The sequence below is a fragment of the Sylvia atricapilla genome, chromosome 4 (assembly GCF_009819655.1).
Source record: "Sylvia atricapilla isolate bSylAtr1 chromosome 4, bSylAtr1.pri, whole genome shotgun sequence".
Taxonomy (NCBI): domain Eukaryota; kingdom Metazoa; phylum Chordata; class Aves; order Passeriformes; family Sylviidae; genus Sylvia; species Sylvia atricapilla.
This window is the reverse complement of record NC_089143.1, coordinates 7247605-7274381: the sequence shown is the minus strand read 5'-3', so window position 1 is coordinate 7274381 and position 26777 is coordinate 7247605. Positions and strand designations below refer to the sequence as shown.

The window sequence follows — 26777 nt, the reverse complement described above, 5'->3', positions numbered from 1 at the left end:
ATACAGGAACAAACCAACAAAATACAGGATTAATTTATTATATTTTATGCTCTTTTGGGAAAATAATACAGTATTAATTCACCCAAATTTAATTTTGTTTGGAGGAATTAGACGAAAAGTCAAAGTTTTTCCACACCAAGTAATTCACCACTAAGTTGAACAACCAGACAGAATGCACTGATGTCAAGCCAACCATGTTACAGATTCTCTCTCTCCTTTTAGATTTTCCTCTGTGTAAAAAAGGTTGACTGATACCACTTTATAACCTCAGATTTCTGAATGCCATAATTTGTATTTTTCAATGACAAAAACCAAAACCCACAACAAAAATGATATAGCAGAGACATGTAAGCCACTTCTGTCCTGTGTTCTCTGCACACCCAGATCTTTGGTCAAAGCTGACCTTTTCCAAGGTACTATAAGGCACTTAGTTGTCTGTCTGTGGTGAAAGAATTAGAATCCATTTAAACTTTAAAGTAGGCCTGTACTAGTGTTATCAATGCCTTATCAGACATGAAGAATAACGTTCAGAAATTGAAAACATACTTGATATATCAATGAATGTTATAAATAACAGTAAGTTCAGTCCTTTCAAAAAAATCTCTTATCTGTGCTCTTCACTTCAAATAAAACTTTATGAAGACTTTTATAACTAACAAACAAAGCATGACAGCCAAACTAACATAAAGACAACAAAAAGCCTTGCAAAGCAGGGACAGCTGTTTTATACAGGGGGAGTAGAATTAAAAGAATTTAGTTATACCACCTAGAATGAGCAAACAGATCCAATTGCCAGTACTTAAAAATCCAATACATCTCTGGTAAGTTTGTATTATAACAGAACCAGAATGATAACATCAACATGCAATTCATGGTTGTAAAGTACAGTTTGACTTAAAAAGCGTAACATTGAAAAAGTGCATTAGCTGAGTTCAGTTTCATATTTACAGGTAAAACAATATATAGGTCCTGTTAAGGTCAACTAATGACATACATTCAAACAAGAGGGCAGATATTTTGAATGTCAGCAGCAGATTCTCAGAACATAATTTTGTTGCTGACAATGTAACATTTTCTCAGAGCTTCAAACTGTAAAGTAGATTTACACTTATACTGAAATACCAAATTTATTTAATTTTTATTGGTATGAGGTTATTTTTGTTTTCATTTCTAAAACATTTGTGGGTTTTATATTATAAATCTGAAATTCTTCCTAAAATGTTATTGTTAAGAAGGTATTACAGATCCAGTGGGACCTTCAAAGGTGTCCCTTCGTGATAAAAAAACTCTTTATCTGTGACCTAATGTAAGAGTGAAACCTAAAATACTACTGTAAAAGTAGACCTTTGAATCTTACAATTTCAAGTTTTATGTTGTGTATTCAATTTGGTCTAAATTTGATGTTACTCTGTTTTGAGCAGGAAGTTGGAGCAGATGACTTCCAGAGATTCCAATCAAATGAAATTGTTCTGTGCTTTCTATAAAGTTCCCCTTCATTTGTTTAATACTTTAAATTTGAAGACTATTCAACTGTATCATGGCACCCCCTAAAATCTGTTAGCTAGATATGATGGTATAGAGCCTATAATTTAACTTACATCCCTATACACTAGAATAAGTTAATTCAATTTTTATTTATTATACAGCTTTCTTAAAAAAAAAAAAAAAAAAAAGACCCTTGATTTTCAAACTAGCAAGCCTGACACAAAGCTTACACAAACTCCTCTGTAACTTTGAAGCTACCCTGTATGCAATATTTTCTTTCCCATTAGGTTCCTATGTGAGAATTTAACAGTATATTCACAAACTTCCTGTGGTTCGTTCTTACCTTGCACTAAGAAGCACATCACTAGACAAAGAAATGTTATCTATTTGCCAACAGAATCACATGATAAGAAATTTTGGGATGTGTGCTGCATCAAAACAATTTTTGATGCACTTTGCTTTCAAACAGAAGATGTTAATTGATCATTACTGTCAAGGTAAGCCCAACAAAAGAGAAATACAGAATGAGAGGGCTCTAGCAGCCAGTAGGTCAAAAAGCTCTGCCTGTTGGTCAAGTTTATTAGATCTCCTAACCTGCAACAGCTGCTGCTAAGAAAGCCATGAGATCTACAGAACATAGCCTCTGCCAAACAAATACAGGTGTAACTTTAAAAAGCACAGTGATGTTACTCAATGAGGATGGTGAAATAGTTACTCTGACAAGCAGAAAAGCTAAGTTAGCCTGCAACTCAGAATGATGTGGCACTCGTTACTTTAGAAAGGTAAACATTCATTAAAATCTCAGGTTTTGCTCAGCATTTGGATAGGGCTTTGCATCAAGTAATGTACTAATGCAAGGAACTATTACAAAATGCTAATGTTCCAAATTTAATTAATTTATTCTATGTTTAAACACCCATTATAGTGGCACAATTCTAATCAAACACACAGAAATGGAAAATACTTCATACAAAGCTCACTGCACCCTTCCTGTCACCCTGCTCAACAGTGGAGTGAGCAGGTTCTCACAGTGCACTGAGTGAAAGGTCCTGGCAAACAGGGCTACCTCTGGCTGGGCACTACTGGTCACCTGTGCTGCTCCTCTGGGTTCAGTTGTAGGGCCTGTCCTGTGCAGGGCGTTTATGGTCTGGAAGCAGCAGTTTAGTGCATCATTAGCAAGTTTGCTGATTATACAGAACTGAGAGATGGTGTTGACTCTCAAGGGATGAGAAGCCTTTGACTTAGGGCAATCATCAAGGACATGAAATTTAACAAGAAAAAATGCCTGATCCTAGAATGGAGCAGCACCAGGCACAAACTGGAGAGCAGCCCTACAAAGAGGGACCTGGGCATGCTGGTCAGCAGTAGCCTTTTCCTATGGAATTCTGAAGCAAATTTTTTGGCATTTTCAATGAAAGCATAAAATTGGGACAAACTACTATGACAGACAGTCAAGAATTAAATTAAATATGGTTTAGTACAGTACCTGCAAGGTGGGATCCGCTGATTTGTGTGGGGGTCACATTTTGGTACTAAGATTGTGCAGGCAAAAAACATCAGGTACTTGTAGCAGTTGGTCTGAACCAAAGCTGGGAAAAGGGAAGACTCCCAGCTGATAGAAGCTTCCTTCTGTGTCCTGTGGCCCAGGTAGTTTGGGTAATAGGTGTAGTTGTAAGGCAAGTTCATACAAAGTTCCAGAGTAATCGGTTCACACTGGCCTTTCACAGAGAGAAAACAAACAGAACCACAAATGGTGTGAGATTAAATTAAATACAGAATAAATAATTCCATATTTATTTAACAAATTTCTCAGTGGTGGATATGCTCTCAGGCTTGAGAAAGGACAAGTTCCAGAACTAGAGATCCCTTATAAGCTTATTCACACCACTAAAGATGGGTTTGAATTCTGCCTGCCTCATAACTCATTAAGATACTTTTATTTCTTTATTAATATTCATTAACTTTCTGAGCGACATCTTAACCTTAAGGTGGTACAATAAACCATCCTTAAACCAGCAAAGTGTGTACTGTACAGCAACACACTTCCCACTGGTGTGCCTACTAGGCTACAACGAACACCTCACACTGACAAGGCAATTGCCAAAACTGAGAAGACAGAAATCATCGGATACTTTGGGTTGGAAAGGATCTCAGGAGGTCTCTACTCCAACGCCCTGATCAAAGCTCTGAGGACTGATCAGCCTTCTCAAGGCTTTAGACAATCAGGTTGTAAAAATTCTCTAGTTACAGAGACTGCACAACTTCTCTGTATAGAAAATAGAAGCCAGGATTTGCTTTTAATTTTTTTTCCTTGCTTACCAAGATCTGAAGGAAGAATGGGGACAATTTGGTTATGTATTGCACAAGCATTGAGCAAGAGACAGTCTACATGCTAATAATTTAATTTGGGTAAGACTTAACTAATAACAAATGAGAATGATAAACAAAGACAGAACAGATACAACAGCTGCAAGTCCATATGATTATATATATTTTAGCTAGATACAAAAATCTTCCAGCTTTTGGGAGTTTATCACAACAAATTTAGCCAAGCATTTTGGATTTTTAAAAATTATATAGCTTTTGTATTTCTTCTCATATTGATATTCAGAAATGTTTATTTTTCGATTTTCCACCATAACAGAAAATACAGACAGAATTTCACTTCAGTTCAGACTGAAAATCCAACTTTTTATTTTTAGCAATGAGATGATTGTGTAATTATTTAAACTTATTTGCCCTGAATATACTGAGAAAGTTTTCCACAAAAGAAGTATACCAGTCAGAAGTTAAAAAATGCATATATTCACCTATCCTGGGAGCAAATATACTTGAATACGATTAATATTCTCTGCTAGCCAGCTGCTAGCATCAGTTGCTAGTACAGCATGACAACTGTGTCATCTCATAGCTGTGTCTTTGAGACAAGTTGGAAGAAGATCCAACAGTCAGTTATTCAGCTGATCAGCAGAACTTTGCACTCTTTCTTGGTCTGGCATTTGGTGTTGTAACTTTTTTTTATTATTTACCTCTAATCTGATGATCACAAAGCTCGTTTTACATCCAGCTTTGTCTCGCCACTAAACCCTGGCACACCACCAATACTGAATTATTTCTGTTGTCTCAAACCACTTAGACACATCTAGGGGGTATATGAGGTCCAATGCCTTTAACAATTCTTCTCACATTACTGCTGTTTCCTTTCCTTCATGATGAACCATCCCTTGTCCTTTCACTCTTTTGCCTGATATGCCTGAATCAGTTTGGGCTCATCTTTTGATTTTGGCCAGTAAAGATTTTTCTTTGATGTGTACAAATTGATCAAATATTTCAAGATGAACACAAAAGTAGGTGCAATATTCTAATGTCATGTATAACATGACATTATTCAAGATTAAGGGGCTGAAATGCACATATACCATTCTCTTCTATTATGCCTCATATTTATAGAGGTTTAAGTGAATTCTGGAAGAACATCTAATCCACTGAAATGCTGCTGGAGGATAACTCTTCATATGTTTTCAATATGATTATAATTTTCACACTGTGTTTAGAAAGCTTCTATTACATTATGTGCAGAAGTGTCACTGTATGTTTAAAAATAATAACATTGACTCTCACACACAATTCCCAACAAACCAGAGAGTCATAAACAGAACATATGCTCTAGGGGGGCAACATCTGACTCATTTTAAACAACACAAATGTTAGTCTTCCTTTCTGAGTGCCTCCTACATCTTAACAGGTCCTGCTACTCCCTATTTATAATACATGTGAGTACAAGCTAATGAAAGGGGAATAAGGAATAAAATTCATCAGATCTTTTATCCGGAATTTAAAAAAAAGAAACAAACCAAAACAAACAAAATAAAAGTAAAACAAATAAAAATAATGACCAAAAATAACACCAAACAAACAAAAAAAAAAAAGCCAAGCCAACCAAAAAACCCCACAAACCAAGACATTACCACATAGACTATGCCTGGATTTAATAACTTTCTGTGTTTATTATTAACTTGCTCTATCCACTGGAGTCCCTACAACAACTCTGGACAATCTGTGTCCAGTCACATTTGTAGTAAAAAAAGTGCTTATTGTCAGAGCTTCATTATATTCCTGTGTTTCACATTGTGCCAATTGCCTCTGATCTTGTCACTGAGCCCTGTCCTCTTTACAGTCTTCCTTCCATTCTGTTATACTAAATATCTTGTAAACAAATTATAATACTAGCCCTAAAGATCAGTTTAGGGCTAGTATCAGTTGTTATCACATTTGGAATACATCCATCATATTCAATATTGGGAAAGGTGGCCTACGCTTTTGAATTTTTCAACCAGACAGTAATCTGGGCCAAGAAGCACTACTTTGTCAAAACTGGAATTTTTCATGAGAATTCTCATGTCTTACCTAGGGCAAAATAACTCTGGTCAAAATATGAAGAACAAAAATAATATATGAAAAAAAGACAATAGTACTTCCAGATGTTATGCAAGAAAAATCTCTCCCAAACTGTCTTGCTGTTCCATTGTGTATAAACAACTAAATATTCACTGGACTAGAAAAGGACAAAGTATGATGATCAAGAAGACTAATTCAGACTACATGTTATTCCTGCTAAGAACTACAGACAGTTGCCCATAATATGTTGAGGAAACATCTTCACTAAAAAGCTTCTGGGTTTCTCATAAAATGGTATGGAAACACTGCTTTACAATCCAAATATTACATGTCAAAAGTCATAGAAGTAGAAAAACCCATAGAATTGGGTTGGAAGTAGCCTTAAAGATCATCTTTAATGGTAGATCCTATTGCTCTTCGCAGTTACTGGGAAGGTGTAAATCAGATGGAACCAAACCCTTTGAAGCATGCAGGGATAGAATGAGAGGCAAAAAACAGGAGAGAAATCCAATTATTTGTATGGAAAATAGGTTTTTAGAACAGAAGTGCTCTAAGAATAAAACAGATCTCTCAGAAAGGTTGTGGAATCTCTGCCCTTAAGGATAGAGCTGCTCAGCTGCACAAGATCATGGGCAACATAACTTAATTGGCACTGATTTGATCAGGAGTTTGGGCGTGTTGACCAAAGGTATTACCTAGCTTCCTTCTAATGCTAAACATGGTACATAACATTATTCCTTTACAAAAACTTAGGCAAAGCACTGATAGAAGCACACGTAAAGCATTTATGCTTTATAAAGTATACTGTGGCTTGACTTTAGAAGCATCTAAAGGCCCCACCATGAGTGGTGTCTGTCTCAAACCCTTGAAGGTGATAGTCACAAGTCTAGAGAGAATATGGAGTTTGGACTTGTTGACCTTCCCATGTCCATTCTATTCTAAATGGAATGCCATTATCCACACTATGGATAAGCTGTGATATAGTATCAAAGCATACCTTCCAGAGATAACTGCAGCGCAAAGCGATTACACGTGAATTATGTAAAAATAACCTGTAAGTGAAGCCAAGTCTGTCCATCCATCAAGGTGACCTGAATTGATGTGACTGTATTAACACAACACTAAGTTTTAATTAATTCTGAGTAATTTTTAATACAGTTCTGCCTCACTTTCAAAACATAAGACAAATATATTTCTCTTGATTACCTGTTCTGCGTTGCAGAATTGAGAAAAACAGCTATTCAGAAGCAAGTGCAGTGTTAGTACAGGAACCTTGCATGGAGTGGGGTAGAACAGCACACAGACACGAGGATACACAGAGCTGGAGACCCTGATCCTCACCAGTATGTATTGGTCAGAAATATAATTAGTGTTTCCTATTTGAATACCGAAATTATTCCCTCATAAAGGTCTAAAAGTTCTCCAGACTACTAAATACAATAACAGGGGGGTTTTGTATTTTGAAAATTAATCAGTATCTTCTGCTTAACACTATCCTGTTTACTTTACACAGACACTGAACATCATTAAATGTTAAGAGAAAGTGCAAAGGTAAATACCCATGCAGAAAATATAAAAATTCACAGAAGAGAAAATTAAAATACCTCAATGTCATATGTTATAAATCCTAGTACATAAATAATCAAGAGCTTTGATGACACATATGTTTCCACACTGCCCTTTAGAAAGATTAATCATTAGACGTGTACATTAGGCAGAAAATTGAAATATTGCTTACTGTGTTGGACCCTGCATCTTCACTTTAATCTAAAACACCTTAAAAGAGTAACAGTATGAAGTATGTGACCTACTTACTGCAGTTTGCCTGGGTGTTTCTCAACTCACAGGGAGAAGCTCCACAGGGATCAGGGCAGGAAGAGCACCTCTGGTCTCCCTCCTGACAGAGGGTTTGATCTGAAGGAAATAGAAATGTACCTTTCAAGTGCAGTATTTACCAGACTAATAAAAATGTCTGGCGTGTCATGAGAAAGTACAGTGCTTACATAAAAGTTAAGTATTTCCTTTACGTATTTCAGTAAGTACCCAACAGTACTTCAAGTGCAGTAAGGAAGAAAAGTGTGCAATACTGTTCAGTTCTCACTTTTCTTACCCCTCTGTTCAATATAAAAAATTATATCCCAGTTTCTGAATGAGAGGCATGGATCTCTGAAAGACATTTACCATGCAGAGTACGAAAAGTCATGCAAATCACATTTCAAAAAGAACAATAGGTCCTAGCTGAAAGAGAACACTGTCCGGGAATTATTCTTCAATGCCATTCAGTTGATCTGCTTCTCATTTTATGATTGTTTTGGTTGACAATAAAAGACATCCTGAAGAAAGGTCAGAGATGAAGCATAATTGTCCTCCTTTGACAGCTTAAAAAACAAAAAACAATAGAAAGAAATCCAAAAATGCTATGATGGTCCTAATGATGGACTTCAGAATAAATAAAACCAGTACTTCATCAAAAGTTTCTGAACTATCTGGGTAGTTACTTTATTTGACAAATCCCTGGACTTCTCTCTCTCATAATTTTGATAGCTCCTTTCCAAACCATTAAATTCTCTCTTCCATGTGCAAAATCAGTTATTTAGGTTACTATTCTGTAAGGAGAGACTAAATAGATAGCGTTTATCATCTTATCCTGTTTAAAATAGCTTATTGCCCTGATTCCTTAGTGTTTGTATTGCACTACTGGCCATGAACATTAATCATTCATCCCTCCATTGGACATACAGAAGGTGCTGAAGAAAGGTCTATAACATTCACAACAATCTTGTCTAAAAGAACTGATGATTTAATCATATCTATCATAATTATATGGATTTACTTCTATTCATACATGTTATATACTGAAGCAATAGAGGTGATTTCTTTGCTATAGCAATTGACCATCTTATTTTGCAGCTGCATCTGATTGCAAAATGGAACTTGAAAGGCAGGAAAGCCTTTTGACTTCTAAAGCTATCCCAAATATTTACATTAAAATCCTTTTTCAAGTTTGCTCCAACTCCTTCCTATCCTTTAAAAATCCCTGTGCTACAATGTAGATTCTTTTGATCCTTTGTACCCTCTCTTTTGAAGAGATCACAGAAATTTTTGATGTACTCATAGTCGTGAGTACATCTATATTAGATTTCTATTGTCACAAAATGGGAGCACTATTTATAGATAGATGCCATACCTTCAATTTCCTTAAGGTATGTATTGAAGGAGACCACTTTTCTCATCCAGATAGAGATGAAGCAACTGCCATTTGTAATCTCTGAATGTCTATACTTGTACTAGGACACAAGATCCCTGTACCTTTTTATAGGCATGGGGAAGTCACTATACCCAGACCTCAAATTTCTGCGCTGATTTCACACACAATTACTGTGTTTGTAACAAAGCCAATACTCCAGACTGCATTAGCCCTAACTTCACTGACTCTAACAGACGTATCCAAATTTTGTCTTATTTAATTTGTGGGCAGAAAAGTCTTTGTAATATGTGAATGTCCTACTACATTTTTTGCAGTTGCTGGAAGCAACAAAATATATAACGAATACAATAGTAAGTTACAAACAAGAATTCTGCCTTGCTTTTACATGGACTTTGCAAGGAACTAAGATGAATGAAATCTAAATTCTGCCAACATATTCCCATGCAAATTAGGGTGGATGGGATATGGTTGCCTAAAGAAAGACTTCTGCTTTATGCAATACGGCAAAATAATGGATAGAACTTTTGCACATCTAAGAATTAATAATAAAAAACTAGGAAAATCTTTGTGTTTAAAAGTTCTGCAGTTCAATGCCAAGCAGAAAGATCTTGTATCACATAGTGAGATCACTAAATACATAATTATCACCCCATACTACTGCTTGAATATTTTTACCTATACCTATTCATATCAAAAAGAGATTTTTAACCATCGCTTCAACATCAAAAGGGAAAAAAGAGGCAGTGAAAACAAAACACATCACTGACTTCTAGCCCACATCATGCAAGAGAAATGAAGGATAAAAGAATTTATAGAGTAAGATTGAGATTGGACATCAAGAAAGAAGAACAAAAGACAAACATTTTGTGAAAGTGCACAGTCAGAACAAAAACTTGTTTCTGGGTTTTTAAATTGTCACAGTCAGAATTAGAAGATATTTGCATTTCATGGAAAACCTTTTTACAATGTCAATATCAAAAGTGAAGAAAAATAATGACATTTTCTGTATTTCAGCTTCTCAGCTATTTTTGGGAATGAAGGTATTTAAATTAGAGTAGGAAGATCCCAAAAACCTTCTATGAAAAGAAGGGACTGAGTAACACACTTATGAAAGGATTTCCATTAGACCAGCTTCCTAAAGAAATGAGGCTTATATAATCACACTGTGTATCTATATTATGATAACAGGTTTTTTCTATACTAATAACCATTAAATAGCCTGTCCTATTTCCACTACATTTCCCAGCACTAGCTTTCTGCATAAGGTTATTCCTTAAAAAAAGTTTTTTTTAAAAAAGAAAGACATTAATAATTCTGGCATTGAAGGAAAGGCTGCAATCTGAATCTATACCTTACCAGAAATAAGAGAATTACATGTGAAAAATACCTTCAAATTTTGAAATCATCATGACAACACTGCTTTCTGAGTGTCTTTGGGAAACCACATTCTGGGGCTCAAGACATTGCTTAGTTTCCTCTTCTCTCACAGAGTCCATACTAAGACAGCTATTAAGTAGCTGTGAAAACTTATGTTCTTGTATATTTTTCTTTAGGCACACTAAATCATCAGTTTATTTATGAAAACATTCTTTCTCCGATTCCTAAGTTCTGATAAAAAAGGGATTTTAAGGAGAAAATTCCTCCTTGAATGATTCCTATTCCTATAACAGCAGATTCTCATTGCTCCAAGCAATGTATTTCAAGTACAGCTGATCACATCAGATAACTAAATACTGTGCTAAATATCACTCCCACTTCTTAATCTTTTTTATCTATTAAAAGAATGCTTACAAATGCCTGGGTGAAAGCATGAACCCCAACCAGCCTCAAGAAGTGTTATTTGAAATGTAAAGAAAGCCATCTGTCAGACATCTTTAGCTAAAGGCACTGGTAAAGATGGCAGTCAATGACAGGCTTAGTAAGAAGAGTAAAATGAGGCATTTCCTTACTTTCACTGCAGTTTTCTTCATCACTTCCATCTTTACAATCATTGTCTCCATCACACTGGAATGCACTAGGAATGCACTGCCCATTTCTGCACTCCACCAGACCCTGACTGTGACATGCTGGAGGGAAAAATAATTAAAAAGAGAATATTCTGATGAATGTAGCTTAGTGAAGCTCTGCATTATATTTGAACATCATACTGAATGGAGCTGATAACACTGGAGATCACAAGACATTTTTCATTATGCATTGGCCAATTTTTCAACAGCTACAGCTGCACTGATCTTTAACAACAGAGACTGAAATTATAAATGTCAGGTATTAGCAACGGGCTGAGATAATGTCATAGCTTCCCCAAGGGAAAAAATGCATATAATTTTTACTCATACAGTGGGAACATTACAATTAACAAAAAGCTAATTCTGTAATTAACAAGAAGCTCTAACACAAAGCAATACTTTACTTCTCAACAAAGGCAGCAAATGTTTAATTTGCTGCTGCTGTCTACTGAAAACAAATATTTGTCAAGTGTGAATGTCTGAAATAAAATAAATTTATAGTTTTGCCTTACAAGTGAGTACACTAGTTATCTTACTTTTTTTGTTGTTGTTTTGTTTGCTTTTGAAGAAAGAAAAAAAAATTATGAAATTCAGGGAACTTACAGCAATTGATTTCATCTGATTTGTCTATACAGTCATGGTCACCATCACATACCCAATCAGCTGTTATACATCTCCCCTCTCCACACTGGTGATGTGTCACTGGATTACAATCTACATAAAATGAAAATTTGAAGGGAAAAAAAAGGATTCTAAGTTGTATATTTTATTTGTGCATTTTATATTACTGATCAATTGTTCTATGCTTATTAGTTAATCTTCTTATTAATGAGCCATTTTGCATTAATAAATTATATTAAGAAAATTTTGTATCTGCAAACTTTTTTTGCAGACGGTAGTTACATATATTCCTAATTCCAGGTGTACAACTGTGACTATTTGTAAATAAACAAGTGTCTAAGATTTGTTAAGCACATTAGAAGATCTGGCTTACCATCTCAGGGAATGATTTTCAGTTAACCAACATTTTCAGTAACCATCAGAGAAAATAATTTTCTTCATTTCTATTTTTACTAAGACATTTTTAAAAATGTTTCTCAACTTCAGAAACTGTATTTTCTGCCTGTACTTGGAATTTTCTGTAAGAATTATCTACAAAGAAATTATTCCAATCATCATGTTACTCTTTCTACCTGAATGTACAAAGAGCATTCTACTGAGCAAGCGGACTTTACATCAAAATAAATAGTGAAAATAGATGCAGTCCAGTCCTCCAAATCTGCCATGAAAACCAATTCTAGCATGTATAAAAACTTAGATTTTAAAAACTGTATTCAAAAAAATCCTGTGTCAAGGTAAGAAAGAGAGGAGACAGACTAACATTTAGAAAAAACTTAATCAGTTTTGAACTAAGATTATTTATGAAAAAAACCCAGTGAATAGCCAAAACTAGCAAGAAAATATTGAAATGTCTTAGAGTGTGCTTAATTTGGAGAAGAAATATTTTAAAAAATGTGCCTTGATTTTCAGATTTTATATTCTTTCTGTTTTCCTTTAGAAATGCAAAAGGAAAAAAGTAAGAAATAGTATTTTAACCGTTAAAGAATTATCTTAGAGAAGTTAATTTTTGTCAGGTGTACTAACAGGACCAAAAGTTAGTAAAATAAGGCTTTCTAAGTTTCCCAATATTTACATGTTAAGATTCTTCTTTTTTAATGGCAAAACTTTATTGTTTCTCCTATGGAAGTTAAGTGTAGGTAGATACATATAGTAGGTAGGTAAGCATCATGAGTCAGAACATCCAAAGTTGACTGACAAGAGAAACTGAAAGAAACAGAATTTAATAATCAAAACATATGACTTCACTATGAATCTTATGTAAAAACAATTCAGCTATAAAACAGTTGGCACCACCAGTGTGTACCCTCATATAGTTTGCTTTACTCTCCGTTAAATCCAGTCAAGCTAGCAAGGAAACATCTTTTGAAATTAATTTAAAGCAAATTGAAAATAGCAGTATTTCTCATAAATACCAAATCCTTCAAGATCTGGAGGGACCCAGAATTCTCCTTTAAACCTTTTTAAATTGCATATAGAATCTGTGAGCTGTTTTCACTTTGTTCAAGTACAGTAAGAGCAGGGTACATTACTCTTTCAGTAGTTTAAGGAAAAAGATTTCTGGCTTAGGCAGCCCTGATATCTTAAAAGACTGTAGAAAAGCACATAAATTTCATTTACCACAATTTTGTTCGTCACTAAGGTCTCCACAGTCATCGTATCCATCACAAACAAAGGTATAATTGAGGCATTTTCCCGTGTCACAACGAAATACATCATTACTGCAATCTACAAAACAAAGCATGTAAAATGTTAAAGTTGCATTGGAACATTAATATAAATTATGGACACTGGAATGTGCTGACTACAAAGATTGGTTAAGGATACCTTACAACTTACAGGTCTGCATTAATACTGGTGTGCACCAGTTAATGAGAAACTAATCTGGAAGAATATGAAAAATCAAAAGCCATTTTTAGAAATTTTTACTCTCCCTCTGCCAGCTGTTTTTTTTATCAACACCATAAGGAGACAGTGCTCTGTTTGCAAATAGGGACCTAAATGTTTAGTTAATTTATACACATAAAGTTCTCAAGAAATGTTGTAGGCTTCACCATTGCAGATTACTAGGAAAATCCTGAGTACCTGATGTGGCTGTTAAGTGGACATGAAGATTCTAACAGCAAAATCAAGATCCCTAGAACCTGCTTTTGAGCCTGCCTCTGATCTTACAATGGTTTCAAAGAAGCTTTACATTTTACACAGTTTGGAGCTCAGATCTGGCCTGCTGCCTTCTCATCAAGGAATTCTTACTGTCAGCATTAAGTGGGTTTAACATTTTTTTCATGACTGGATAAAATAAATCCCAGATAAAATAAAATCCCAGATATTCTCTCAGAATAACCATAATAATCCTTGAATAGCATCATGTTCAATAAAAACATGGAATCTTTGGTGTAGTTAAGCAGGTTAAAGAGAAATTATGGTTTGTGGTATCTGAGCCCATCAGTAGTAACTTTTGATATCAAGCACACAGCTAGGAAGTGGCTAACTCAGTTTCACTGCCTTCTTCTAGACTTCTTGTCTCAGGCTTTTCAGGGAGAATGCCAAGACATAGAACAGCAGGTGGACAATCCTTCCTTCCTGTTGAAGCTACACCACTGGAACCAAGGAAGTCCTTTGTGCCCATTCTTACTGGCATATGTGGGCATTTTAAATGAGTTCTTTCCCAGAAAACAGAGAGAGAGAGAGAGCTGGAAAAGGAGGGACTGGAACAAAAGTGCCTCCTTTCTTCTGAGATGATCAACCACAAAACAACAGAATCATGCTGCTACCTCCTTCTCTCCTCTTGGCATGGGATTCATGATCCGTGTTCATGATTGCACAGTGGTTTGAAAGTAGGGTGTCCTTCTAAGGATATTACACACTGAAAGGTGCAGAACTCTTCCAGAAGGTGGGGTTTCTACCCCTTCAGATGTCAACCCAAGTGTTTCACCTCCTAGGTGAAAAAAACTCTGAAACTTGAACATGAGTCACTTCCTCTCCTTGCCTCACAGAAGTATCAATGCTTTCTTCAAGTTTCATATTATCTTAGAAAGTCCAAACAGAATTTATGAAGAAAATGCTTCAGGATAGGAAGTAAAATAATATGGCTGAGCCATGAGCTACATACTCAATAGTTAATTTAGCTTCAAAAAGAATCATTATTCATAAAACAGGGAATAACAAAAACCCCACACTAAATGAAAATAAATTTAAGTTCTTGCTTCCTGTAAGCAGACCAACACCCAGCTGAGAGTAAATTCTGAATACCACTTGTTTTGAATATGCAACAGTATGAAGTACTCTGGCAACTTTTAATCTTATTGATCAGTTTGTAACTCTGACAGTTTCTATGCTTCTTCCACTGCCCCTCCTCCAAATGAAACAAAACTGCCTTTTTCTATGTTATTTCCTCTGGAAAAATTTACTGTTTAATTTCTATTCATACCCCCATTCCTGTTTCCATTCATACCTCTGAAGCTGCTGTAGTGTCCTTTAGGGTAGACAACCCACAGGCCCACACAGACAGCATACAAAAACAGAATAACAACTTCCTTGCAGGGAAATAAGATTCACTTGATGAAAATATAACAGCCTCAATATACATTTTCTTCAAGATATTGGCAATAATGTACTGTATAGGGTAGTTGGTTACTCTGTTAAGTAAGATGGGCACTTGGCAGCTGCCACTTGTAAAAGGCTCAACTTAAATTTTATACATACTGGAGAAATCCCCATTTTCATAAAATTAAATACAAATTTGCATTCTAGAGTCCACTAAACAAAATGAAGCCTAATAAGTCTTTTGCATTCAAGAACTTGACCCTGAGATAAGCTGAGCTGGTTAAAGCATGGTGCTAATAAAGCCAAGGTGGCAGGTTTGGTCCCTGTATGGGTCCAGAAGGACCTGCTGCACATGGGATCTGTGCAAACCCCCACAACATCCTGCTCTCTAAATTGGAAAGAGATGGATTTCATGGGTGGACTGTTTGTTGGATAAGGAATTGGCTGAACAATCCCATCCCAAGGCTCAGTAGCTCAGAATCCCAAAGGACATCAGTGACCAGTAGTGTCCCTCAGGGCTCTGTACTGGGACCAGTGTTATTAAATGTCTTCATAGATGAATAAATCAAGCATAGCCTCAGCAAAACTGAAAATTAGGTGGGGAGATGGTGTGGATGTCAAGCTGAATGGTATGGTTGACACACCTGAAGGACAGGATGCCATAAAGAGGGACTTGGACAAGCTCAAGAAGTAGGCGCATGAGACTCCTGTGGTCTAACAAGATCAAGTACAATGTCCTGCACCTGGGTCAGGGCAACACAGGCTGAGGAATGAATGGATTGAAAGCAGCCCTGCCAAGGAAAACTTGGGGGGAACTGGTAAATGAAGAGCTGGACATGACTCAGCAAGGTGCAATTGCAGCCCAGAAAGCTAGTTGTATCCTGGGCTGCATTAGAAGCAGCATGGCCAGAAAGCTGAGGAAGGTGACTCTGTTCCTCTGCTCTGCTCTTGTGAAAGCCCATCTGGAGTGCTGCATCCAGCTCCAGGCCCCCCAGCACAGGAAAGACATGGACCCGTTGAAAGAGGTTCAGACAAGCTTACAAAAATGATCATAGGGATGGAACAGCTCTCCTTTGAAAAAAGGCTGAGAGAGTTGGGGCTGTTTCTCCTGGAGAAAGAGTGGCCTTTCAGCACTTTAGGAAAGCTCATAAGAAAGATGGGGACAGACTTTTTAGCTGGGTCTGTTGTTAGGATGAGGAGTAACAGTTTTAAAAGAGGGTAATTTCAGACTAGACATAAAGAATAAATGTTTTACAATGAGGATGGTGAAACACTGGAACAGGTTACCCAGAGAAATGGCACACACCCCATTCCCAGAAATACTCAATGTTGGATGGGTATCTGAGCAACCTATTCTATAATTTAGTGACATGATTTAAGACCTTGAGGAGGGCAAGGACTGCAAGAAATACAGCATCTTTTATCAGACAAGCTTTCAGGCAAACAGGTCTTCCTTCAGTTTTGCTCTTCCTGCTGTGTAACTCAGGAAAGTCTTACTTGACCTCCACATCCTCTCCTCAGCTCTTACCAAGCATCCTAATGGAAGACATCCTCTGCATATAAACATTGTATCATTAAACAGACAGGTGTCTTTTCAAAGGTAATCTTAGCCCATAAATTTATAGTTGTTTTTTCAAAACATGTAATATATTAATTCTTTGACTACTAATTTCTTCTTTTCCCATTTCTAATAGAACTCGAGAGCTATCGTCTCACAGGCATTTTTAATTTTTTTAGCTTACTTTAAATCTAAAGCTAACACTGACAGGAAAAATTGGAAAATAAAAACATACAGTACTTTTTATGTAACAGACTTTATCTCAACCTCCATTAAATGAATTGTAGGCTATTAAAGCAGAAGCAAGCTCTAACTTTATTCATATTGAGACCAAGAGGAAATTGCTGTCCTCATTTATTCCTTGGAGTATCCCAGATAAAATCTAACAATAACTTTCTTAAAAGCAGCTTTGTGAGTCTTGGAATGCCCACGCTCTTAAATCACTAATAAGAATCTTTTGAGCTGAGTGTAAATTGCACAGTCTGACATTTTTCAAAGTCTGAATGTGAAATCCTGTTATGTCCTACTATAGTCCCTATTTAGTAATTTTTCTACATTTTCCTCTATTTTTTTCCTTCTTGCCTTCCCATTGTTTTTCTTATGGTACATTTGTTCCACTTTTCAAAAGGTGTTTGTAGTCCAAGGTGTTTTGTTAACACAGAAAAAGACACAGGAACTCTAAAGATACGCACTACCACAACCAAATAAATAAAAAATTAAACTATCACATATGTACATTCTACTGCAGCATATACTGGGATTAATTTAAATAAATTGCATCCAGGGTTGAAACCAAGAGAACTTTCTGAACAGATGACCTTGCATCTACTCTAAAATCAATGCCAAGGACCAGGATAAAGCTACAACTAACAGTATTCAGCTGATTATCAGAAGTGCTCTTGTCTGATGTGCCCTATTGATCCATTTAAAAAAAAAAAACAACAAAAAACCAAATACTTCTTACTTCCACATAGCTCCTTGCAGGATATCTGCCTCAAGGCATAAAATTGGATAGATCAAAAGCACATGCTGTGGCCTGAGTGAGCAAAGCCAAACATAGTCCACAGCAACTGACAGAGTCAGTCCAAAGGTCAAAGTATGCAAACAGGATGCACAGCTCTTATTCTGTGCCAATAGCCTATTCCAGTTTCCAGGTTTCCCTTAATGGATTCTGTACTTCAGCAGAACACTGCAAGGTTTAAGAAACTTACTACAATGGACCTCATCACTCCAATCATCACAGTCATTGTAGCCATTGCACTGCAGTTTCCCTGGGATGCAGATCCCACTGGCACACAAGAAACTGTCCTTTCCTCCACACAGTGCTGTAAGAGAGCAGAAAAGACAGAATGTGGAGAAAAATCATTAGCATCAACAGTACAAAGTTAGCACTGCTAGAGTCTTACAAATGTTAAACTGATATTCAATATTTCCCACAGGGATTGAAATATATCTTCAATTTGGAAAACATTAGGATAGCTCTCAGAGAAACATCATTGAATGCAAGACGGTCAAGAGGAAAACCTAAAAGAAAAAAATTCTGAGATGGAACAAAGCCATTTAAAATTCTATCAGTGAATGACCCACTTTAAAAAACCTCAAGAGGCAGTCATGAAAAGGCTATTACACCTGTTAAATCTGTCCCTGGGACAAAGGAAGGAGCCTTATGTGCTCGTGTGGAATGTGCCTACAAAAAATACAATAATTTCTACTTAAAACTGGCTTTACTGTATAGTCCTTTGGTATTCTTCACAGTTTGCCAAACTGATAGGTATACAGTGGATGCTATGAGGTACCACTTAGCACTGGACATGCTTTTTCAGTGTTTTTCAAAAATGACAAATATCTCCAGCTTGCACTTACTGCACATTCAACTATTTATATAGATTTTTAACTTGATTTGTGGTCCTAGAATTTTCTTTTCAATCACACTATAGCAATATCACAAACACACACACACTCTCAGCACCCTCATCATTAGTTTAAAATTTTGTCAGCAGGAGGTTGTTTTTTGTTTTTTTTTTCAACACACTCACATTCTTTTCTAAGCCTCACTATTATTTTATCATCCTCAAGAAACAGGGCAAACTTAGACTTAATTAACTGAAACACACAGTCCTTATGGAAATTTGTTTGTAATAAAAATTTAGGAATAGCTTCAAAATCTTTTCTGTGAAATTCCTAGGTGTACTTGGACAGGAAAAAAAAATTGATTTTGCAATACAAACATAATTTCCTAGTTGTGTAGTGAGGACATGGCTATTGTAGAGGACACGGTTATTGCTGTGAAAGCTGCTTATGCAATGTATTTTAAAGAAGGTCTCTAACTTTACGGAAAGGTGCCCAAAATACTAAGAGACTTTAAACCAAAAATTTTCAACTAGTTCGTGCCATTTAATGTTGTGACTATTCATCAAAAACAAGGGAGTACAAAATCACCAGCATCATCCTTTTGACCCCCCTATGATGTGTTCCTCAGTAGGTTCCCTCACATTGTGTGGTCGGACACATTTCCAAACCTCTAACTGAAGAGTTACAGCCTCATTTGTATTCTACTCATTTTGGAAAGGCATTATGAATTGAAAAATAAAATAGCCTTGAGGCAAACATGAGATTAGATAACATTCACAGTCACATTTTATAGTGGGGAAAAAAGAGGCAATGAGATATTAAAGTGAAAGTTATAAGAAATAAAGAATAACAACATCTAAGACAAAAAATCAGCGTGTGATTTTTTTGGAGGGTAAAGACTGATGTTATTTTACATGTTCAAATGATAGCTCTTCTTGCCTTTACTTGTAGCTGGAAATGTCTCAGCTGCAAACAAACTCCAGCTATACAAATGAAGAGCTCAGCTAGCTGGAAGTTTTCAAAGAACAGTAGAGAAAATTTTTATTCAAATGCCTTGTTCAGCATGGTCATTGCAACAGTGACAAGGCAAGAATCTCATTTCATATGATAATGTCACGTTTTATTATGAGCTGATCTTTTTATTTCTCCAGTTCCCTGCCCTGTACATGGCACTTCCTGATTTCTGCAGTCACTAAGCTCTACAGGGGCCCCTAGAAACAACAGACTTCCTTGGTATGGAAGTGTTAATTCCCTGGACACCAGTGTTTATCCCACTGATGATGATGTCAGGTAAAAACACAATATTTTTGTAATTCATCATACATGAAAGGCTCTTAAGAGGTTGGAAAAGCAACTTTACGGATTGGAAATCTTACATTCTTGTAACTTGGCCTTTACACAATTTCCTTCACGTTTAAAAAGGAAAAGAGCATAAATAGCTCAAAAGGAACCATCTTGATTTGCTTTGATGGAGATCTCCATCAGGATGGAGCTTTACTGGCACTAAGATAGCAAGAGCAATGGACTTCTGTCTTTTCTGTAAATATGCCAATTTGGCCTGGGGAAATGAAAGTTAACAGCAGGAATATCTGGTAACTTTTCTTACAGATCAGAAGAGAAAAGATTTCGGAGTCCCATATTAATTTCTGGGCTGTGAACAAAAGTGTGTTGAAGCACCTGTAAGTCATCCTGACTCTGCCTCCTTCATACAATCTGTCTTGTTCTGCTCCTACCCCAAACCACTTCTCCATTTCTGCACACCTAAAGTGAGCATTTTTCTGTTTATCTTATATGTTATACAAAAAACAAGAGGAAGAGTGATATTAGCATCCAGCAACAACCAGAAGGAATCTTTAGAAGTTTTAATCTCACCTCTTGCAGTTTTCTAATAGGTAATGACTGGATATGTTTGGTCCAGACAGTGCAGTGCTCAGGGCAAGGAGAGCACAGACACTGTGAACAGCACCTCCAATTAATGTAATTTCTGCTTTCTACCAAACTTCTGCAAGAGATTTTCAGTAGGCTGACCATTCCATCATGCCTCCAAAGGTCATATTTTAATGGGAATTATAAAAGCCTTATCTAATGCTGTAAAACAAACACTTCTTTGAATGTTAAATTTTGGTCTTTGATCTGGAACCTAGTGGATTTAGGTATGCAACCATTTCTAAGACTTTACTGAACACAGGCTGCATACTCAGAAACAATGGCACTGTTTGAAACAAAGCAGCAGCAGCAGAAGAAATAATGCCTGAAACAGAAGTCTGAAATATGAAAAATATAAACCATTCCACTCAAAATTATTACAAATGGCAAAGATGTTGTTCTAAAAAAATACGCTGGGAAATGTTAATTACTGACACCTCTGTATATACTTTACACATTTATTAATAAAATCACGCAAACATACACACCTCCAAATTCCTGAAGAATTAAAAATATTATGTAGAATGAGACCAAATAAAATGGAAGCAATCCTTGCTAACAGAGAAACTTGCTTGTTTTAGTCCTTACCCAGAAAGGTTTAAAATCTGGAACAGCTCCCAAAATCCTGGACTAAACCAGTGGCAGCAAAAAATGTTTCATTTTACCTGTGTCTGGTGTACTATCAAAAGTGTCTTTGAGAATTCAAGACCACTTATGTGCTGTACTTTCCAGCTAGATTACTGGAATGTCATCTATAGAAGATTACGTGGAAAGGTCCCTGGAAAGCTGCAGAGAGTGCAGACTGAAATAAACATTATTTTACCATCCTCAAGGCTGACATCTGGTTGCGTTTCATGGTATAGCAACAGAAAAAGGATTCTGTAACTGTGAAAATGACCATGGAAAGTGCTGCCAATTTGTTTTTTTCAAAGTGAAGAGGAGACCACATTTACTCTCTAATGCTATGGAAGAGGTAAGAGTTATTAAAACAACCAAAAAGAAGTGCTCTTCCTGCAATACATTGATAAGCCAAACCATTCTAGAACACAATACTATGGATGCTAAAATGTACATAGACCTATGTAAAAAAGGGACACAGAATAAAAATAAATGGCAGGTCACAAATTACAAAAAAATCCTTGAATCTCAAACAGATGGAAAATGCAGGAGTATTTGCAAAAGTACTTCCACATAGTTTTGGCCTGTTCTCCTTTTCTGGGCATTTGATTTTGTCACCCTTGGGAATATAAAGCAGATGGACTTTTTCTCTTACCCAGTATGGTCATAATAACACAATGGAACACAGAAGAATCCCTGTTTTCTCTCATTTTCAAATTTTCATCACCTGCTCCCTATACCATGTATGTAGCCTGCAGTACAGTGAATGCATCTTGTTGCTGTCAATTCTAGAAAGTTTTCATACTATGATCACAATCATGGAATTAGAAAAGCTGGCAACTCCTTACCCCCAGGTAATTGTTCATTTCTCTATTTCCTTAGGATGCAAAATCCTGCAGAAGAAAAAAGACAGAAGACCTTTTTCTTTCACTCAAGTGATGTGGCCTAAAAAGGCCACATAAGAAATTCAAGTTGGAAAAGAAACAGCCAAAAACCAGGAATGCAGGCAGAATAGGAGAATAAAAACCAGAGAACACAACAAAATATAATGCAAGATCAATAGAATTAGAGCGATTTGGTGGGAGAAATAGTTTAATCAACCATGCATGTTTCTTCACATGAAACAATTGTGAAAACTTTTTATTTTCCTCAAAAAATTATTCCACTGTTGCTGTTTTTGGAGCTGTTTAGCATCAATGTTTCATATACACAAATCATCTCTCCTTTTCACTGCATTAAGTAAATGCAAGGGCACAAAAGAAAGATAGTGTCTTTCTGATTTTAAAAGCTTTTTCTTAGAAAAATTGTCTACTGGATAGTAAACATAGACTGGATATAACAGACTGGATATAATTACATTGCCTATAAAAAAAATATCTGTAGCAGTCAGGTATTTGAATTCTCTACTTGAAGTTATTCCTCAAAGACAATTCTCTTAATTAATACCTGTTTGAATGAAGCTAGGGGTGACCTAATTGCAGCCTTCCAATACCTGAAAGGAGCCTGCAAGAAGGACGGAGAGAAACATTTTACATGAGCACATAGTGAAAGGACAAGGGGAGTGGCTCCAAACTGAAAGAGAAGAGATTTAGATTAGATATTAGGAAAAAAATCTTTACTGGGAAGGTGGTGAGGCACTGGAATAAGCTGCCCAGAGAAGTTGTAGATGCCTGGAAGTGCTCATGGTCAGGTCAGATGGGGCTCTGAGCAACCTGGTCTAGTGGAAGGTGTGCACGACTATGGCAGAGGGGTTACAATAAGATGATTTTTAAGATCCCTTCCAACCCAAAATCTCATGGCAATGAAGTGCAGTTCAGGCCACTCATGTCCCACTTTTTTAAGAGAAACAGACATTCATTCATAATGCCTCTTTAACAAAAACACAAAAGTGAACAATGTCCCATAATTCTATACTGTAATTTACATAGCTTTGTTGTATAAACAGTAGAAGCATCATATTCCCTGCTGCTTTTGAATGCATTTTACAATTAAAATTAACAGAAAAATAACTTCAGGGCTCTTTTGAGAGCTCCATGTTAATCTATGTCAGATTATTCTGTGCCTTTACTTTTTATGCAAGCTACCGGGGTTTTTCCCACCATGGGTTTAACAGCAAAAGTTATGTTGGTTGGTCAAAGCAAATAAAATAACATATAATAAATAGTGTCTGTTGAGAGAGATAGAAAAGCAGAGCTGAGATTTTTCTGTGAGTAGCAGCCTTCGGGAAGGTTTCTGTGATTTCTGCCCCCCCCAAGAATGCATTATTGGTTACATGTGGAGTGAATGGCTGATAACGCCTCCTGCTCACTCCCTTACATGCTCATAGCTCATTAGACCTGTGAAACCAGTTCAACCACCTATCCTAAATCTCAAAACATAAATTCTTACAACTATTATCAGGGTAGCTGATTTTCTCATCTACTGAGTATTCACTTGTCACTTGCATAAACAGATACCAATTTGAAGGACAACAGCCTTCAGACCTGCATCTTTTCTCTGTGACTCAGAGAACAATTGAATGACTCAGTCACTTTGCATTCAGATATTTTTTACTACAAAGTCATGGCTTGGGTTTTCCAGTACCATCAGCACATCTGTGGTCACATCAGGGATGTACATGATAATAGACTCCCCACAGTGGTATTGTACACTCAATTTCCAATGCTTGTGGAGATAACTTTTAGACAGAGATAAATATTAGCTGTGACACATGAACCTGTATGTATCCACTAGACAATCTTTATACAAACCAATAAACATTTTTTAACAAAACTTTTAAATGTCCCCAGGATAAATGCTCTGAATTATAAGTAGAACATGACTCAAGCATATTTTCTCTATCAGTGCTTGAAAATATGACATTCAAGGATTTTTTTGAGGAGTGATAATCTTCCATTCAGAAAATCTGGAGGATATGGAGTTTTTAGCCACAATCAGCCAAAAATAAATAAGAGAAATCAAGAGAAAGTTCTGTTTGGGATTGGGTGACTGAGTGACACTGTACAAGAATCTGTGGAGCAAACAGGAATAGCAGTCAGACCTTAATTTTGATAAACACAGAATATAATTAAAGATGCAGAAGAGAATTACATCACACAAAACAAATTATATGCAAGGCATACCTGGGCAGCGAAGGGTTCACTGCATGTAATCTGGAAGCACCAAACCCCAAAAGAAACCACAGAGTTGAGAAATAAGCAGTCATAAGCCAAGGGCATGCTCTTGAAATTTCCAGGAACAGAACCCTGATAAGTGTATGAAAAGCATTTTGTGCTGAGCATTACATAAAAAGGGATCAGAGCAGAGAAACAGCCTCAGCTCCTTGGTTCTACTGTGGTCACAGAAATACTTTCAAATATACAAACAGAAATAAATATTCAAGAAAAGCACAGTTTATTTCTGTAGAAGCAGCCTGGTGAACCCAAACTTTTACCTTTTTCAGTCACAGAGGAACAACATTAGAATCACACTTTTAAATAAAAAAAAAAAAAATAGAAGTCAAAATATTCTCCACAGTCACGGAATCACAGAATTATAGAAGGGCTTGGGTTGGAAGGGACCTTAAAGATCATCTTATTCCAACCCCTTTGGCATGGGCAAGGACATTTTCCACTAGACCAGGTTGCTCAGAGCCGCATCCAACCTGGCTCTGAACACTTCCAGGGGTGGGGCTTCCAGAGTGTCTCTGGGCAACTTGTTCCAGTGCCTCACCACCCTCCCAGTAAAGACTTTCTTCCTAATATCTAATCTGAACCTACTGTCTTTCAGTGTGGAGCCATTCCCCTTGTCCTATTACTACATGTTTTTGTAAATAGCCTATCTCCATCTCTCTTGTAAGGCTCCCTGCAGGTCCTGGAAGACAGTTCAGTTATAGTCTCTCATTCTGCATGAAAACCATTCATATCCAAACATCACACACAATAAAAAATTTAATTTTAAAAATCCCTTTTGATTTATACAACAGGATGTGAGAACTGACAATAAGTAGAACAATATGGATCTCCACCAGTCTGTCAGGTAGGTGCAGCAAATCTCACAACTGGCTCTGCATTTCTTCCCCTGGTGAGAAAAATCAAGCTTCCACTGTGCACTTACCTGTAATTTCTGCAGTTCACTGCCAGATGAATACCAATCCTGCCATACAGATTATGCAATAATCATTAACCAGGCACTATTCTTAGAAGTTTCTTCTCTAGCAATACTAAATATATTATTTTAGCCACAGGATATTCTGAAACTTGAAAGTTTCATAAGTGACAATTTTCTGGTTTAATCTAAGTTCAGCTATCTAGATTTGGTGGGGCTTTTGAACTCTCTGACCAGCTATAATTTGTCAGAATTTAACAGGTATAATATTTATATTATACCTTGTATTCAGTTTATGTATCATACAAGCATGAAATCCGGGTCTTTAACATTCTGTTGCTTTTTCAGAATTATACCTCATTCCACGATCATGCTCAGTTAATGATATGATAGTCACCCATTGTTCATGGCTAATTACTCTTCAATGCATAAGACGTTACCACATTTATGTATTTATTTATACTACAGCTTCTTACCTTAATTATTATTTGAACCTGCTATGAAGACAAAATTATGGTACTCTTTATTTCTACAACATTTATCTCTATGATACCAAAGGCATCAATGAACATGGTTACAACAACCCTGTGAGCTAAAATGACACTTTTAGTCCCATTTTACATAGGGAATTTGAGGCACAGAGCATTAGCATTTTATAATTACTTGCTTACTGTTCCCATTTGGAGAGATCCACTAGACCTAATTTTTTTCAGCATACATATCATCTATTTTTATCATACAGTTAAGACACTGGTCCCAGTGGCTTTCACTACAACAACTTGCACAAAATACCACAGGACTCTACAATAAAAATTTGTAGAGTCAACTTTAACAAGATACAATCCTTTGGATCTTTCCCTACCTCAGCCAGTACAAAAGTTCCCACAGATTAAGGTAAGGTACAGTCAACAGCCTCCTTTACTTCATGACTCATCAAAAATATGCCTTTAGAGCTGGTAAAATATTTGGTCTAATAATTTTAGGCTGTATCATTATGTATACTCAGGAACTGCAAGCAGGTAGCCCAGGATACATGATCAATTTTAATTGTACCATTAACTAACATTCATAGAAACAATGTATAATCCCCTTGACCTTTTAAGGTAGTTTTAAAGAATAAATTCTTGGGGTTTTTTAATTAAAAATTTGAAAAACAGTTTCCATCATACCATTTCTTCTTGTTTATTGTCACAAAGAGGTCATTAACAAAGTTAGAAACCACAGGCAGACTGTAAAGCCTCAGTCACTTCATCTCACAGAAAGCCTATCAACAGCAGAGTCTCAGACACCAGCAAGGGAACTCCAGCAATGGGGTGAGAAAAAAGTCAGGCTCACTGCTCTCAGGTGTGATCTCAGCTCTAGATTTGGATCTAGAGAACGCAGCAGCACCTCTGAGAAGATGGAAATGCCTTGTTTTTGGAGACTGGCTGGAAAGCTGCCCAGCAGAAGATGACCTGGGGATGCTGGTGACAGCAGC

At 36.4% G+C, this 26777-nt stretch overlaps 1 protein-coding gene across 2 annotated transcripts in view; it reads right to left on the bottom strand.

Moving 5' to 3' along the window:
• CORIN (corin, serine peptidase) overlaps window positions 1-26777 on the bottom strand; it is a 115202-nt gene that overhangs the window by 32035 nt on the left and 56390 nt on the right. Inside the window, exons 6-11 of one of the 2 annotated variants that reach the window (XM_066317045.1) lie at window positions 18031-18144; window positions 13336-13443; window positions 11701-11811; window positions 11041-11157; window positions 7699-7797; window positions 2972-3203 (exon numbers count right to left, since the gene is read on the bottom strand). In XM_066317045.1, coding sequence (XP_066173142.1) covers window positions 2972-3203; window positions 7699-7797; window positions 11041-11157; window positions 11701-11811; window positions 13336-13443; window positions 18031-18144 — 781 coding nt within the window. The remainder of the gene's footprint in view (window positions 1-2971; window positions 3204-7698; window positions 7798-11040; window positions 11158-11700; window positions 11812-13335; window positions 13444-18030; window positions 18145-26777) is intronic. The other variant, XM_066317046.1, reaches the window with a different exon arrangement.